At 37.5% G+C, this 17949-nt stretch overlaps 2 protein-coding genes across 3 annotated transcripts; one reads left to right on the top strand and one right to left on the bottom strand.

The window, feature by feature from the left end:
* Positions 1-286: 286 nt before the first annotated feature.
* On the top strand, positions 287-13731 carry LOC139951242 (protein arginine N-methyltransferase 6-like). Of its 2 annotated transcripts, none has more exons than XM_071950026.1 (14): positions 287-388; positions 1170-1337; positions 2801-2833; positions 3310-3375; positions 3582-3649; positions 4404-4445; positions 5208-5356; positions 5842-5984; positions 7269-7351; positions 7873-7982; positions 9182-9303; positions 10114-10224; positions 10967-11059; positions 13076-13731. In XM_071950026.1, exons 2-13 carry the CDS (start codon positions 1318-1320, stop codon positions 11052-11054), a joined length of 1035 nt encoding a protein of 344 aa, XP_071806127.1. In that variant the 5' UTR covers positions 287-388; positions 1170-1317; the 3' UTR covers positions 11055-11059; positions 13076-13731. The 2 variants fall into 2 exon arrangements, with proteins under 2 accessions (XP_071806127.1, XP_071806136.1); XM_071950035.1 differs by lacking the exon at positions 13076-13731 and adding an exon at positions 12028-12136.
* Positions 13732-13813: 82 nt separating this feature from the next.
* Positions 13814-17697, bottom strand: LOC139951289 (uncharacterized). Its single transcript, XM_071950108.1, has 2 exons — positions 16816-17697; positions 13814-14988 (listed from the first exon to the last, which is right to left on the bottom strand). The coding sequence occupies exons 1-2, from the start codon at positions 17092-17094 to the stop codon at positions 14731-14733; spliced, it is 537 nt and encodes a 178-aa protein (XP_071806209.1). The 5' UTR covers positions 17095-17697; the 3' UTR covers positions 13814-14730.
* Between the last annotated feature and the right edge of the window lie 252 nt (positions 17698-17949).

Here is a 17949-nt window from a genome sequence, read left to right as displayed (position 1 = left end):
TCTTAGTTTTGACTATAATTATTTACACAAACGGGGTATATAGGATTATAGGTACAGCATGGAGCTATTTTACGGGTACAGGTAATCGTTTTTCAGGCTTGAATATAATAATTTTTAGATGAGTACTATCATTTTACTACAAAAATGTAGATTGTGAGATTTAGAGCTATAGAGGGCGCTATATCAGAATGGTACCCTACCCGTTGTGATTGTCCTAAATTCAACGTACAAATCGAACGGCCCTTTCTTATCGACCTTGGGTTCAAGACATTAATTTTGAGTGGAAGAACAAACGCGAACGCACGTGTTGTTGTTTATGTCAGAGTCAGACGACAAGATAGACAGCGAGCGATGGTGCTGCTGTTTCCACGATAAATATTTGGTGAAGGTAAGCTTTTACTGCCATATGTAACAATTCAGTGCAGTGGTTCTGTTGGACAAAAGTCTCAGTTTGCCACTGGGCATACGTGTGTTGTGTTGCACTCTCGCTTAAAACACGAAAACGCTCAACGAACATGATGATGGGAGTGATGCTCATCTCAAGTGCACTCGTACCGTGTGTCTTTCGTGACTGACTCAGCACTGTGAGTGTGACTGAGCTGAGTGCAACTGAGTGGGTGTGAGACTAGCTTGGAGCATTCATGTCAATACATATAAAACCGAGTCCCTGACTCAGTCAGAGTTATGATTGCACAACAAATTACAACCACTAATTAATAACCTTTTCTCTACTCTTCCGAACCCCCATCTTGTAAACCTTGTGCACGTTACATGACGTCATTTCAGTACGGTGCCCTGAAAGGGGGTTGTTCATTGGTCAATCTATGTGCGTTTCGATTGTTTCGTCACCGTTTGACCTCAAAGATGGCGGCTGGATGACATCGATACATAAGGTCTATTGTCTCCTTCGTCATTGCAGTTGCTTGCTTTTTCTGTGTGTATTCTGCCTGTCCTCTCAGCAGACTATCTGTCCACTGAAAAGCTTAGTCACACCACGTATACAGAACATGTTTGTCTTGTGTTTTGAGGTGTCTTTATTTAGTCATAATATAATAGTATAAAGTAAGAAGCTGCTCAGCCGTAGGTCTAAATAATTATGTCAGGCAGTTTTAATTACTAATACTATAGTATAAACATTTAATACTTGCACGATGTTCCTTCTATTTCAGGCAGAGATATAAAACACAAGACAAACTGAGTGAGTGACAAGACTAACAGACTTGTAACCAGACAAACGAGATGGGATAACTGGATATAGGCCTAAAACATTAGAAACTAAGATCTGTAGTAAACATTGAAGGCAATCAAACAAGAACCATGGAGCCTCCTGTGAAACGGTACGTTCAGCTATTATTAGCACTGAGCTGAGTATATAACACTAACACAACACTGAGCTGAGTAACACTGAAACTGAGCAGAGTAACACTAACACTGAGTTGAGTAACACTAACAATGAGCCGAGTAACACTAACACTGAGCAGAGTAATACCAACACTGAGCTGAGTAACACTAACACTGAGCAAAATAACACTAGCATTGAGCTGAGTAACACTAGCACAACACTGATGAGCAGAGTAACACTAACACTGAGCTGATTAACACTAACACTGAGTTGAGTAACACTAACAATGAGCCGAGTAACACTAACACTGAGCAGAGTAACATTAACACTGAGCTGATTAACACTAACACTGAGTTGAGTAACACCAACACTGAGTTGAGTAACACTCACACTGAGCAGAGTAATACCAACACTGAGCTGAGTAACACTAACACTGAGCAAAAGAACACTAGCATTGAGCTGAGTAACATTAGCACAACACTGATGAGCAGAGTAACACTAACACTTAGCTGATTCACACTAACACTGAGTTTAGTTACACTAACATTGATCTAAGTAACACTAACACTGATCTTAGTAACACTGACACTGAAGTAACACTGACACTAATCCAAGTAACATCCTAAAGGATGTAGGCATGACTATAATTCACCAGGAGCCTGGACGGTAGTGCAGAATACACTTTTTAACTTCCCAACATTTTACAAAGCTTTTATGTTTTTAGTGCATTGCTCAAGGGCACATGTCAAACTCACACTCTGCTGCTGAAGTACACCAGAACTAAGCTTGGGCGATATCACGATATTATCGAATATCGCGATATTAATTTGGAAACGATTTTGATATCGGATGGGTTTGGTTTTAATCGAAATATCGATATATCGCGATATATCGCAATATATCGCAATAATCGCGATAATCGCGATATATCGCAATATCGATTAAATATCGCAATGTATTTGCTAGCTGAGACATCTTGCACCCCATAGGTTTGGAGTAAAAGCAGAAGAATAGGTCATTAGAACACCTCTCTTAAGCTATGACTGTCTCTTCTACAACTTTCACTTGGAGTTTGAAGACTGATGGTGTCAAGTTTCATTAATCGCGATTATATCGAATATCGCTCGATATATTGTCGGCGATATATCGTGAATAAAATAAATCGATATCGCCCAAGCTTAACCAGAACTTGGGTCCAGAGAATGGCTCGGCAGAGATGTAGAACAAAGAGCAATTCCAACAACTTTTGTCCACATACTGCCATATCTCTCCATCCTACATGTCCTACTATCTGTAATATACAATTTTAAGGTGGATATTATTTCCTACCTTCAGTTCCCAAAGTTTTTTTTCATCTAGGTTTTCTTACTGCAGCCCACTACCAAGAGTGCCTTTCTAAACTTGCATTAAATCAACTTTAAATTTCAAACCGTGATTGTTTTTGTTTGTCTCTGATAGGAAGCGCCATGATGATGATGGATTCTACTTCAAGTAAGTTTGACCTTTTTTTAGAACTCGAGTCAAATTGATCAGAGAAGTGGAACAAAACATTACTAATGTTATGATCTTTGGTCCAGATAAATGTTTTGTTTTCTTCAAAATAACAATAAGTAAGACTTTGATTTCAAAAAAACATATATCAAGAACAATGTTATCAAAACACATGTTTTTCCTTGCTACTATGTGCAACCATGGAAGGCCAGGGCAAACCGATTTGCATTTACCGAACGACCACCTTATCAATATGCGATTAACTGACCTGCAGTTGTTTCTTGCAGTGCAGAAGGTGTCCCTTATGTTTCCAAACTGAGTGATGTCATAATCAATGATTCTAGGAATAAGTTTGTTCAAATTTTTCAGGTCAATAAATGGCAAACAAATTTCATCAAAATTTAATTCTTCCAAGGAAAATGTGTTTTTGTCTTGTAATAATAAATTAAATAACAATCAATTGTTATATATTCCAGGTCCTATTCAGGTGTCTCCATACATGAAGATATGATAAGAGATTCTGTAAGAACAAACACATACAGGTAAAACTACTATTCAAAGCCATTTTCATCTGCAAAGTCCACCCTCATAAAACAAAAAAGTAGAAGTTTATTAAACAAACCAAACCAAAGATCTGTGACATGAATCCTAAATCTTAAAAAGAATTGAATTCATCGATGAGGTTTCATTGAAATTGGATTCCATTGTTACATAAATTTCAGAAAACTTTGTATTTTTTTTTTTCCAGACTTGCCATTCTCCGTAGCTGTGAACAAATTGCTGGTAAAGTTGTTGCAGATATTGGGGCCGGTACAGGTAGTCAGTAACATGAGTTCATTGTATTAATTTAATAAATAATAATAATTAAAACTTATAAAGCGCCATTTATCTAAGACTAAACCTATTCCGAGGCGCATAAAACAAACAAAGAGAGTAACAAAACAAAAACAAAAATACAAATTATGAAGCTTGGAAAGAAATAAGGGTACATTGAATAAAAATGTTGAATTACATAAACATGTTGGCAAAAATAAATGGTTAAAAACAGACAGAAAGTCAATCATAAGAAATTTTGAATAGGTGGGTTTTTAGCAGAGTTTTGAAAATGTCCAGAGACATTTCGTGTAGTCCTTTCATCGTTCCCATTTTGACCAGGGATGAGAGTTCAGAAATGCACGTCTGGCCACAGACACGCTGTGATCAGGACACTGGCCTCTGTAAGGATTTGTCTTGATTTCAGGATTACTGTAGTTTGAAAGACCCAAATTAAACCCCTTTTATTCATTTTGATGTGTGTTAGCACTGTATACTCAGTACTTCGCCGAGTCCTGTGAAAAAATATCACAGGCATAATACTTGAGTGGGATTTGAACCCACGACCCGTGCAATTCTAGAGCAGTGTCTTGTTAACAACTAGACTCCTGAGATTGCCCAGTGGCTAGAGGCAGTTTGAATCCTATGTTTTGGCATCGGGTACCGCAACGATATAATAGATGTTAAGTTGTTAAACCCCTTTTTGTTTAATGCTTATGTCTGAATAACTAAAATAAACCCTTCTTTATCACAACAGGAATTTTAAGCTGCTTCTGTGTGCAGGCAGGGGCTAAGAAAGGTGAATATGATCGTAATAGATCTATACTCTCTTGTGTTTTACCCTCACCTAACATTGAGAGTCTTGCAGAAAAAAACCCTCAAAGGCCCTGCCCCACTGGTTGGTGTGATTTGAGACCAAGATTTTTGCCATTCATGATTCTTTCATGTGTCTTTGACCAATGATTCTCTCATGTGTCTTTGAGCATGACTCAAAAAGCACAAGGTATTATATTCTTCCTACTGAAGGCTGATTTCCAATTTGTTTGCACCTTGGAAAATAAAGAAAAACTGTGATTTAATAGCCTGAAAGGTCTATTAAAGGCAGTGGACACTATTTGTAACTACTCAAAATAATTATTAGCATAAAACCTTTCTTGGTGACGAGTAATGGGGAGAGGTTGATGGTATGAAACATTGTGAGAAATGGCTCCCTCTGAAGTGCCATAGTTTGCGAGAAATAAGTAATTTTCCACGAATTTGATTTCGAGACCTCAGGTTTAGAATTTGAGGTCTCGAAATCAACCATCTAAACGCACACAACTTTGTGTGACAAAGGTTATTTTTCTTTCATTATTATGTAGCAACTTCGATGATCGATTGAGATACACCAAATGTGAAGGCTAGTCTTTGACAATTACCAATAGTGTCCACTGTCATTAAACCAAACAAGTGAGACAGTCCTTGTACTCCTTTTTCCTATTTTTTCCATGATCCAAATAATCATGCCTGGTCTGAACTAAACCGATCATCAAATAGTATATTTTCCATCGTTCATTCCCAGTGTATGCCATAGAGGCGAGTGCAATAGCTGAGCAGGCGAAGAAGGTTGTCAAATCCAATAAGATGGATGGCAAGATACAGATTGTCCGGGGTAAAGTGGAGGAAGTAGAGCTACCTGAGAAGGTGGACGTCATAGTTAGTGAATGGATGGTAAGGAGACTCGTCTCATATTAAATTGGAATTTCTATCTCTAAGTCTTAACGTGAAAGGCACTAGACACTATTGGCAATTACTCAAAATAATTGTTGGCATAAAAACTTACTTGGTACTCCGCAATGGAGAGCTGTCGATAGTGTACAACATTGTCAGGAACAGCTCACTCTGAAGTCATGTAGTTCTTAAGAAATATGTAATTTCTCACTCAATAAAAAAATTCTTCAACTTAAGCCTTATGCAGCTGAAAGCACATAAAGTAATGCAACAAGGTGTTTTTTTCTTTCATCATTCTCTTGCAAATTCGATGACCAATTGAGGAAATTTTTTCACAGTTTTGTTATTTTATGCGTATATTGGGATACACCAACTGAGAATACTGGTCTTTGACAATTACCAAAGGCGTCATAGTGCCTTTAATGAGGTGTAAGTGTCGCATTTCTGTGAATTAATATCTCTTGTTTTTTGTTCTTAATTTGAAGGGTCATTTCCTCCTGTACGAGTCCATGTTAAACTCAGTCATCTATGCTAGAGATAAATGGCTGAAAGAAGATGGAGTGATATTACCATCGCAGGCTTCATTATACATGGCTCCAATAACAAATGAGGACATGTACAAAGAAAGGTAAGTCTTGATTTTTATCTTGTTTTTGCCTTCTCTCATAGTCGACATTATTTGTTGTTATACCTCGGTAACAAACTGTGGAGTTTGATTGGTCGAGAACCAATCACGTGACATGCACCAAAACCGCATGTTACATGGCTCGGGGGTCGGGTAACATGAAAAGTGATGTACAACTGTGTACATCACCTTGATCGTTCCCAGTGTGGTTGATATCCAGTGCTATGTATGAAACACCCGCTGGTTCGAGGGAACAGTGAGGAATTGTTTCTTGTTTATCTGCTTATTAAACAATGAATACTCCGTCTTAATAATGTTGTACACCCTCGAGGGAAAATGGCACATTCAGCTTCGCCTCTGGTGCCTTTTTCCCCCTCGGGTATACAAAACGCCATGGACCCCGTCACAACGTGCAACAATTGTATATTGGTCACCGTGGCCAGTGGTTATACTGCAGGACTTGCAATCACAAGGTTGTTGGTTCAAATCCCCCAGGCTAAACCGCTGATTATTTCACAATGACTAGAATTAATATTGTTGTCTAGTTCTGAATCACAATTTCTTGATTTGTGCAATTCATAATCATAGACGTTAAACCAATGTGTGTATGAGAGAGATTGGATGTTGCCAGCTTGGTGTTATGTTACCTTGTTGGAGTTTGCTGAGTTTCCGTGATTGAAAAATCATTTTAAAAAAAACAAAAAAACAAAAAACCACGTGAATTTCAGTTATTCAAATTCAACATAAGCCAATGTTTCTTTTAGAGACACTTCTTTTATGTTGTATGACTGGTTCTTTTTAATTGAACATTTAAATATTTTATTATATTAAATGATAACATGTGTACTTTTTGTTGGAAGTTTTCACAATAGATTTAATGAGCAAGTACTGAGTATGCAGTGCTAACACACATAAATGTATATGGGTAAAAACCAAAATGACTTTTCTTATCCCCAATGCAAATTTAACATCTATTAAATCGCTTGCAGTACCCGCTGCTAAAACATAGGATTCGAACTGCCTCTAGCTACCGGGCAACCTCGGTGGGCTAGTTGGTATGACACTGCTCAAGAATTGCAAAGGTCGTGGGTTCGAATCCCACCCGAGTAATATGCCTATGATTTTTTTCACAGAACCCGGGAAAGTACTGAATATTCAGTGCTAACACACATCGGTGTATGTGGGTATATGGATAATTTAAAAGCATTTGTATTGACTTTTCTTATTACAGAAAGCCTTTTGTTCTAAGGTAATATGATGGTCTCTCTGGTGTTTTTTGTGTTTCAGAATTGATTTTTGGTCAGATTTAAAAGGTAAATACGGTCTGGATATGGAGTGTATGATCCCATATGCAAAAAAATGTATCTTTGGTAAGTATTCATAATTCAGTTAGTCAAAAAAAGTTGGTCCTAAACAAGACACAGTAATAAATTAAAATTTTTGTGAAGAGCAGAAAGTTTTGTGGCAACTCATATGAAAGTGTTCCTTGTTAGAAATGTGTGAGAATGTATTGGAAAATGTGAAAACATTTTGGAGTGAATTGATTTTTCAAAGACATTAAACACTGCAAAATCTAATTATAAACCCTAATCAGCCAAACCCTTCAAAAATCCAAATGCATGGTTTGTTTCAGCCTGAAGTCCTGCTCAGGCATCTGATAGCACACACATTTGTGCAACAAGGGTGTTTGTTCTTTCACATTTTTTCTTGCAACTTCGATGACCAATTGAGTCAAAGATTTCACCGATTTTTTTATTGTATCTTTGACAATATTTACCAAACATGTTCAGAGCCTTTAAGGGATTTGGGGACTGGGGTTGTGTTTCTCTCTAGCGTAATTATGTGGCTCAGAGTTAATGTGAGTTTTTGATTTTCATTTTTTTTCCACCAGGATCAGTTCAAATTGAAGAAGTGTTTGGGTCTGACCTTATTGCCCATGAAACTAAAGTAGCAACCATTGATATCAGCAAGGTAACTGTACAAGAACTACAATCTGTCAAGGTATGGTTGGGATTCCAAGCTGGGCAATTACAGCATTAAAGCCGTTGGACACTTTCGGTAAACAGTATTGTCCAAAGGCCCACACTTCGTGTATCACAACTTATGTATAAAATAACAAACCTGTGAAAATTTAGGCTCAATCGGTCATCGGAGTCGGGAGAAAATAACGGGAGAACCCACCCTTGTTTTGCACGTTTCGCCGTGTCATTACATGTGTTTAAAGTAAATCCGTTACTCTCAATACCGAGAATTATTGTTTTAATATTTTTTCAAGAGAAGTCTGTCACCATTACCTTCTGTAAACCCTGTATCTTATTTGTAAATCTGTGAACTTTTTTTTGTTTTCTGTTTCGAAAGTTTTCAATGGCTTTAAGACAAGGGTTTAGTGTCCCACCCTAACCGACCGATGTATTTAAATTGTTAGTTTCTTTTGCTTTTTAGTTTTTACTCATCATTTCCCTCTGTGAATCCCTTTTGGCTCAGACTGTAGACCTATGTGTCTTGCTTGAATGGTTTTTGTTATTGTTTTCTAGTTCTTCATTTTGCCTTGTATTTCTTTGCAATGTGTGTTTTACTGTTTGTGATCATATAAATAATTGTAATATTAATAATCAAACCTCTCCTCAAGACTCACTTATTTTTTGACTTAAAGTTTTGTGTATGATGTGTGTACTGTACTTTAATGTGCCTCTCTTGCTTTGTTTGTGTGAATTTTTCTAGCCACCTCTTTTGAAGTTACACTTTTCACTTGGTGGTTTGTACTCAAATGTCCAAATCTATATTATAATCATCTTGATTAGTGTCAGTCTTACCCTTACAGGTCTGTCTGCAATGGAGATTGTTACATCCATTATCTCTGTGAAATAACTGCTCTGTATTCAGTATTACTTATGAGCAGTCAGCATGTTCTCTATCGCTTGCTCTCTTCATTATATTGGCGGAACTTGCAGTCATCATCAGTCCACACCAACAATCTTGATACCCTGCTGATCTTGCTGCAGCTGCCATTTCCTGGCTGGTCCACTGCTTTATGTCCTTCGCCCATCCATGATGTTGTCAGATGACCTCTCCTTCTCTCTCCCTTTAGCATAATTATTTCTTTATCAAATACTCAGCCTTTGTAGTAGTGTATGATCTGGTGCATAAAGGCCTCCTTACTTCAAACAATGTTCTGAATATTTATCAATAATTTATTACAGGGTTCATTCGATGTGAGGTGTTTTGGTGCTTCAAAGTTTTGTGGGTTTGTGACCTGGTTTACTGTGACCTTTGACATACCAAGAAAGGAGTCAGTGTTACTGTCTACATCACCGAGCAAACAGTAAGTGTTTTATTCTCACTGTCACAGTCTATAACAATTTCAAATCTTCTGCTTTTAAATTTTTAATCTTATACATATCCTGTATATTTATTTTGTTTTACATTTGTTTATACATTTACTTTTTACAACCTTTTAGCTCGCCAAAGGGTACTGGGCCAAATTTCATGGCTCTGCTAACCACCAAATTCTGTGCTTAAAATCACCATTTTCTGCCTATGTGCAAGCACCAAATTTCTGCGCTAGCCTTGTATAAGTGTAGAATGCCTAGTAACGTGGAGCACGCACGCGCAGAAGCCAAAATTCGCTGCTAACCCGTGAGATGCGGTTGACGTAAGCACAGAATTCCCTGCTTCCGTAAGTGCCGATTCTGTGCTTACGGTAAGCAGAGCCATGAGATTGGGGCCTGGTGTTTGAAAGTTTTGAAGTACAGTTTGGTTAGCCTGAACCTTGCTGTTCTTTACTCTAGTTTTTTTCTTCGAAATAGTCTGAGGAATTAGATATTAATTTGTAGATTGCATAATTTATTTTGTGGTGTTTAAGATTTTTTATGTGCGCTTTTTAAATGCTGGTTATTATTTATTGTTATTTCTATTATTTGCCTCTGTTTTAGTTTACTTTGCTTTTCATGGTTTTTCTTATTGCTCTGTAATTAACTATTTTGTTGTTTCAATTTGAACTGTTTATACACAGGGTCCCTAGGGATAGCAGTTGCAAAACTGATAAGGCTACCTTGACTAAACAAATCAATACATAAGTTGCAGTAAGATGTATCTATCAATCTAAGACTGACTTTGTTGTTTCTGTTGATAGCTCTACTCATTGGAGACAGAGTGTTCTTTATTCACATGATCCAATCACAGTAGAACAAGACACAGTGATTAAAGGAACGATCACCCTAACACCTGGGACCAAGAACTCTAGGTAAGGACAACACTAGACTGGTCCCCTGTCTTTATCCGCAAGGACCAGTGATTTTAGTGGATAAATTGATCTCATTGGACAAACATGCAGTGGCGTATCAGCTTTGCATATCTGTGTTTTGATTGGTCCGAGGTGATGTGGGTGCAGCTGTCAAACTTCACGTTGGACCAATCAAAACTGTTACAAGACCAGCCCAATTACATACCTTGTTTATTTTATCACCAAACAATATAATATTTTTGCTGTCCTTGTTTTTAAACTTTTTTTTGTGCGTTTTTTTCCTCATCTGTGTAGGTACAGTACTTGGACAAGACTGTCTTTTTGTGTATTTTGTTTCGTTTGAGAATTTTATTGTTAACTGCTTTTTATCGATTAACTACCATATTGTACGTAGTATTCTTACTGCAAGAGTCTTTTTCATCTCTACTGATGAAATAAATAAACCATTAAATAAAAAAATTATAAAAATTGTATGCTGCGCCTTAGAGTAGGGTCTTGTATACTACAGATGGTGTATTGCACATGAAGATGCTTATAAGCCAAACTAATTAGTAACTGGGAATCCACCAATGAATCTAGTCACATTTTGTGACCTTTCTGTTTGCTATGAATAGCAATGCAGGACAAAACCTTATAGGGTCATCACAGTTCGGGGACATCACCCAAAATAAACTAAACTAAACTAACTATTTTTTAAAAATAAATAATACTCATTCATCTATTTATACTTGTTTTGCTGTAGATATTTGGATGTTGCATTGAAGTACACAGTTGGGGAACTTTCCGAAGTTGAAGATCATTATACCATGTCCGATGATGGCCCAAGTTGAGAACTGTGAGTATTTAGTTATTTTGTTTTCATCCCTCATGCACCAATGGAAAGTATTGGCTTGAGGAAGGATAATATAAATTGATGCACACATAAATGAGAACATTGTACATTTATTTCTCGTAACCCTTGTCTTTGTTTTTTGTTTCTCACTTCATTCTGATTAGCGCAATGATCTTTTTGTAAGGTGCTCCATAAACATCTATTATTGTTATGCTTTATAGCAGTGGTAATGTTCTTCTTATACACTTTAGTCCTCAGTGTGACAATGACTAAATGGCGTTAAACTTGTTTCCTATTGGATTCGATACTGTGTTTGGGCTAGCCATATAGCCGATACTGTATAACTGACATACAGATCCTTGTCATTTGATTGGTGGAACTTACTTCACGTGACATTCACTATTACTCCCATCCGCACCGGCGATCAAAAAGACCTCTTCGCCCATGGGGAATAGCATTTCCCATTCAACAGTTTAGGATCATCCTTGTTTATCAATGTTTTTGAGCAGTACAGCGCCGCTGCGCCGCTGCTAAAACAAACGAGAACCGGTGCAAAAGGTTGTGATCCGATTTGTGCATTGTTGCCGCTTTGCGGCTTAATGATTTTTGGTTGTCAGTAATTTGTGTGATTTTTCATAATATTGTACTTTTAAAATACATCAAATGACAAGGATCTATATATCAGTTATATAAAACAAATATTGAGTGGCTTTAATTCGTGGACCTGTTCCATTAGGTCTGTTCCATCTCACTCGACTTCGCCTCGTGAAATGGACCAGTCTAAATTTTACCTTGCAATAATATTCCTCCCATTCCACTCTGAGCCACTCAATATTTGTATACTGTATTTGGGCTAGCCACTTAGCCAATACTGTGTTTGGGCTAGTCATTTAGAATGTTTACAGTTTGTTTAGAATTGACTAATCTGCTTGTTTATGTATATTTTCAATATTCATTGTTCTTTGCTGCAGAGTCAGATGCTGAGGATCTGGCTGAGGGTGACTGTGCTGGAAACCTCTCTTTTTATCCTCGTTATCCCCTTTTACGCCTCTTGTTATCCCTTTATGGCGTCTTATACTTTTGTCTTTGTATTTATAGCATACCTTATATGGATAATACTAGGGTATTGTTAGTGTTTTTAATTACCATAATGCTTTTTTCCACATTTTTATAATTGTAAGTCATCTCACTAGTCGCATTCTTTACCATTCTTTGGCTTCAAGCCAGGGAAGAATATAAGGACCCTGACCAGATTAAGGGATTTACCTTTGGTCTCTGGTTCCTCTCAATGAGATTTCAATTGTACTTGAGGATAAACTTGTTCTTACTAGATGTGTTCTTGTAGATGTGTTTTGGGGTTTTGGTTGGACATGTTTTTAGGAAGGAGAAATTCACAGAATGACACACATTTTCATTTAAAGCGCTTAATGGCAGTGGACACTAATGGTAATTACTCAAAAGAATTGTTAACATAAAAGCATACTTGGTAACGACCAATGGATCGAGAGCTGTTTATAGTATAAAACATTGTGAGAAATGGCTCCCTCTGAAGTAACGTGTTTTTGAGAAAAACAATTTTCTCACTAAAATATTTGAATTGAATTTGAGAGGTCAGCTGAGGTCTCAAATTCAAAACATCTGAAAGCACACAACTTGTGCGACAAGGGTGTTTTTCTTCCATTTTCTCTCACAAGTTCGACGATCAATTGAGTCCAAATTTTCACAGGTTTGTTATTTTATGCATAATGTTGAGTTACACAAGTAAGAAGACGTGTCTTTGACAATTACCAAGGATGTCCATTGCCTTTAATCAAGGGGAAAAGCAATCCAAATACATTGGATTTTGGAAATATTAATAAAGAATAATAATTTTCAAGAGAGTTGTTGTACTCGTGAATTTTTGTATGTAATAATACATTTTTAATGAGTAAGTTGCATTTTGTGAAATTAAAAGTACAGAAGACATATGAGAACAATAACTTTCAAGAGAATCATCTTGTAACTTGTTTTTGTTTACAGACCCGGTCTGCAGAAGTTTTCTCTCTTGGAGGAGTGGTTAATCAGGTGAGGTTGGCGGAGATACCAAGTCGCTCATTAACTGTGGAGGTTCTGAGAGAAGAAGCAATGGTTTTTTCTGTTAACCCCACTGGGTTGTATCTTGACTATGCAAAATTTCAAATCCTACTTATAAATCAAGGTTGGTTAAACCAGGCATGGTATTCTTCCATATTAGTCTATTTTTTAAATATTTTTTTTTGCCTTTGTAAAAATCAGAGAAGTTTTTTATAAATAAGTTCTGAAAGCTGTATTTTAGAGCTTCATCAAGTCTATATACATATATGTTTCTGTAGGTGATTATGGCTTTCCATACTTTTCCAACCTGGGTTGGCAAAACCTCAGGCCTGTGACATTGCAAAAGAAAGGTCCATTGTTCTAAGTTATGTGGAATGGCAGTTTACCTGGTAAGTCTGCTGCCATATAGCGTTCCAAAGTTCAGGCCCTGCTTTTTTTCCACTGACCACATTTCATGCCTGTTCCACACAATCACCTTTTGGAGTTTTCAGAGAAGTAAACAAACGTGTTGTCATGTTTAAGTTAATAGTATGAATGCATATCAATGTCACTGTCAAAATCCAGTCTGTGTGAAACAATTAAACCAAAACTAAAAGATAAGCTTCAAAATAAAATTTGTGTAATGAGATAATTTTTATTGGTGTACTAATTTTGTCATATTTTGTTTATGTGAAATTATTTAAATCAGATATGATATTTGTCCTACTTAAGTCTGGTTTCTGATTATTTTGCCATATGAATGTGAAAACAAATGCATAACATACTTTCAACCAGCGTTCACTGAAAACAATTTGATTGAGTTACAGGTTTTCAACAAAACAACTGCACCCAAATAAATCCTACAGCACAGCAAAAGTTTAAACCTATGACTGATGTGACCAGCACACAATCGTCAGTTGAACAAAATAATCTACTTTACACACACATGTATTTGCATTATTGTCACCAAATTCGCCTTACAGAATTGGTCAAGGGGTTTAAAATTAACAAATATAAAAAGTATTACTAGCCCAAAGCAAACTTGCTAAAACACAAAAAGTCAACGCAATGCCTGTACTTTAGGGGAGATGGTGTTTAGATAGCAATGTGAAAGGGACTAAATAGTTTGTTATGAGGTATGTTTTTATCACCTTCATTTGAGATATGTTTGTCATAATGGTGACGTCTTCCATACACATTCATGTTATTGGTATAGCTGATTCAAGTCAATATCAACCATTCTCAAATTACCACAAAGCTGTTGTAGAAAGGTTCTCATACGTGTACAGCCTCTATTGTCTTTACAGGTGAATCTCCATACCAACCCCTTTATGTTCCTCTTACAGTGATATCAGCATAGCAGTAAATGGCACATGGCTCCAAGTTCTTCTTCACCTTTCCCGTGTTTATAACTCTGTGATGATGGTCTAAACCTTTATCATGCTGCCTCCATCTTGGTCATGTTCCTCGTTTCGAATAGCAATAATGAATGTCAGTAATCATGTTGAAATTAAGAACCAGACTGTTTTGTTCTTCTAGCCTCGGTTTGGTAACATTGATATCAATGGGAGAAATTCAAGACGGCCGCACCGTGATATTTATGTTTATTGCATGTAGTAAACTCACATACTTGGAAATATCAAACAGGATGGCGTATCTGACCCTTGACCCCTGTCCTCTGACTTCTCCAAGTCGTCTACTCGAGTGAACTGACTACAGACGAGATCTCCCTTGGCCATAGCCTCTTGACTCTGTTTCTTGGAAGCCTCTAGGAGCTTCTTGGAGTGTTCTAGCCGGGCATTGTATGTGAACATCAGTTCACGTTGAAACTTGACCTCACTCTTTAAGGAGTAGTTGTATCTACCACGCTGTGAGACCACCTAGAGCGAGGAAACAAGTGATATTGATAAATAATTTGATGGGTTATAATCATAATGGGTGTTCAGGGTGGCCGTTATTTTCTAGACTAATTGATTCAAGTCCCGTTCTCGTGTGAGAGGTCCCTAAGCATAGTTGTGCCAACTAGCAAACAAGCCGTATAGCAGCTTGCGGAGCAGGTTGGGGAATGCCGAGCATCACCAAACAGTAGTTTTCTGGCGATGGCACAGGATTGGGACTTGAGTTGAGTCAAGTCTAGTTATTCTCTAGGACCCTGTTCGAATCCCACCTTGGGCACGATTGATTGGGTTTTCCCTGATAGGAAGAATGTTCCAAAGCTTTGGTGCGCATGACGTGCTAAACTTGATAAAACTAATTGGTATGTAACAAGCATGATTTGTTTCGGCATGTACTCGGGACTGTTTAGGAATTTGTATTGTTTTTGAAAATTAACAATGAAATCTTATTTGGTTGAAAACGTTATCATTATTTTTAAACTCATTTGTTGTGGTTTCTCTCTTTGTCCCATGTTTGGCGTACACCCACTTCTCAGTAGTGTCGGTAGATTAAAGAAACACGTTGCCTTGGATCGGTCGAGTTGGTCTTTGAAAAGCGTTTGTAACCGTTTTTTATAAAATGCATATGGGTAGAAAGATGTTGTAAAAGTAGAATACAATGATCCACACAAACATGCCTCGAAATTGCGTGGTTCCTTTTACCTCGTCGACTAACACGTCGGCCATTTATGGGGGTCAAAATTTTGACTCCCATAAATGGCCGACCGTGTTAGTTCGCACAGTAGAAGGAAAACCACGCAATTTCGAGGCAAACTTGTGTGGCTCATTGTATTCTACTTTTAAAACATCTTTCCAACCATATGCATTATATAAAAAACGGTTACAAACGCTTTTGTTTTGACCAACTCGTCCGATCCAAGGCAACGTGTTCCTTTAATGTAAGAGTCGCCGCGTGAAGGCCCTATCCCCTGTGGGTGGGCAGATACATTCAACATTCATGTAGCTTTGGATAGCTCTAAATGCCATATCACACGGGGCAATGTCACAGGGCAATTTACGGGCAACCAGTTTCAGGCAATCCCCAAGAAAAAAAGGCATTCACATTTGACTGCTATCTTATTTTATGGGTAAAAACCAAACTTAATATCTTATTTTTGTTAGGGATTGTAATACCGTATTTGGGAAAAAAAATACTCCTGTGCTACCAAAGTGCTCCTGTATCATGCACTTTATAGTTGGTTGTCTCCAAGTTCCAGTAGAGGTTACCTCGTGTGGCAAAGCCCTTAGAGTTGTGAGCTAATTGTTGTTGATTAAAAAATAGCTGAGAGAAAATATTATAAAGAAGTTTGAGTTTAGTGCAAGTTGTGTTTAAATGCACTGGACACAATTGGTAACTACTCAAAATAATTTTTAGCATAGCAACTTGCTTGGTAATATGAGAAATGGAGAGCTGTTGATAGTATAAAACATTGTGAGAAACGGCTCCCTCTGAAGTGACGTAGTTTTTGAGAAAGACGTAATTTCTTACTGAAATAATATTTGAATTGACTCCGAGACCTCCGCTGAGGTCTCGAAATCAAGCATCCCGGAGCACACAACTTATGCGACAAGGATGTTTTTTCCTTCCATTATTATTTCGCAACTTCGACGACCCCAATTGAGTTCAAACTTTTGTACAGGTTTGTTATTAAATTCATATGTTGAGATAAACCAAGTGAGAAGACTGGTCTTTGACAATTACCAAAAGTGTCCGATGTCTTAAAACAACCCGTTTGAAAAAGAATAGCAAATTTGGCTTTATTATTATTCTACCTTAAGCATCTCTCGTTGTGAAGCATCATCCAATTGCTGCAGTTGCTTAAATCCCAGAGCATGCGACCTCATTGCCATCTTATGGGCTTCCAAGTCGATCAAGTCCCGTCGAAGTTGTTGCTTGTACCGGTCTACCCTACTCTCAGTCAGCTTGTAAGCTCTCTCGATGTGCCGTAGTACGAGCTGTAGCTTGGCTTTCTCCGTGCTGTTCAGCTGGCAGGTACGGGCGTCGGTTACGGCGTAGTATTCTGTAGAGTAGGGGTCGATGTCTTGGAACATGATGAATAAATAACTGTTTTAAATCAGGAATTGGTTGGTCGAGTTGATCAGTTGGTATAAACCAACATTAAAGATACTATAGTCGACTAGGCCTAAGTTTTCCTGTTGCTGAGACTCATCCTAAAAAGGATCGTTGCGTTTTGTCCAAGCGGCCTTTCAAAAATTTCTCGTCTGCATTTTATGATTCATTTCACAAAAATGCATAAACTTTGGCCTATGTTGTATATGTCCAGAAAGGAATTGAAACTTCAGTCAAGAGTTTTTCCAATATCCCTGGAGTTTTCGAGTTTTACTTCAGTTTTTAGATCTGACGCTCCAATCATAGCCAAGGTGTGTTTTCATGATGTTGATGCTTAGTTTTAATGAGTTCTTGATGCTTTATGATCTCAACACAACGAAACAGATTTACAGATCACCATTCGGTCTTTAATTGAACCAGAGCTCCTGGTACCGCATGCTTGAGTTTTTCTTCTTAAATGTAGATTCATCTTAAATGCATCTGTAATACATACAGTGTGTCATCAACCCATCTTCTTGGAGCATCTCTTAAGGTTGCCTCAGCTGTTGAAATGTCTACGAGTGGACTGTTTACATCTTCAACCAACTCGCAATATCGTTGCCAGCGTCATCTCCCACAGTCATTTTCTAAATATCACACCGGACAATCATTTTCATTCCCATCTTCATTTCAGCTAAACAGCTCTACTATCATAGCCTGGTTTTTAACTTTCCGCATTGTTTTATATGATCCGAGGAATAGCATGTCCTAAAAAGGCTATATAGGAAGAAACACTTGTTGATTCATTTACCCGTTTATCCATTAACAAATAAACGTTACCGTTAAATTCGTTTGTT

This window comes from Asterias amurensis, chromosome 2, assembly GCF_032118995.1.
Source record: "Asterias amurensis chromosome 2, ASM3211899v1".
NCBI classification, from domain to species: Eukaryota; Metazoa; Echinodermata; class Asteroidea; order Forcipulatida; family Asteriidae; genus Asterias; species Asterias amurensis.
This window is presented reverse-complemented; position numbering and strand designations above follow the sequence as displayed.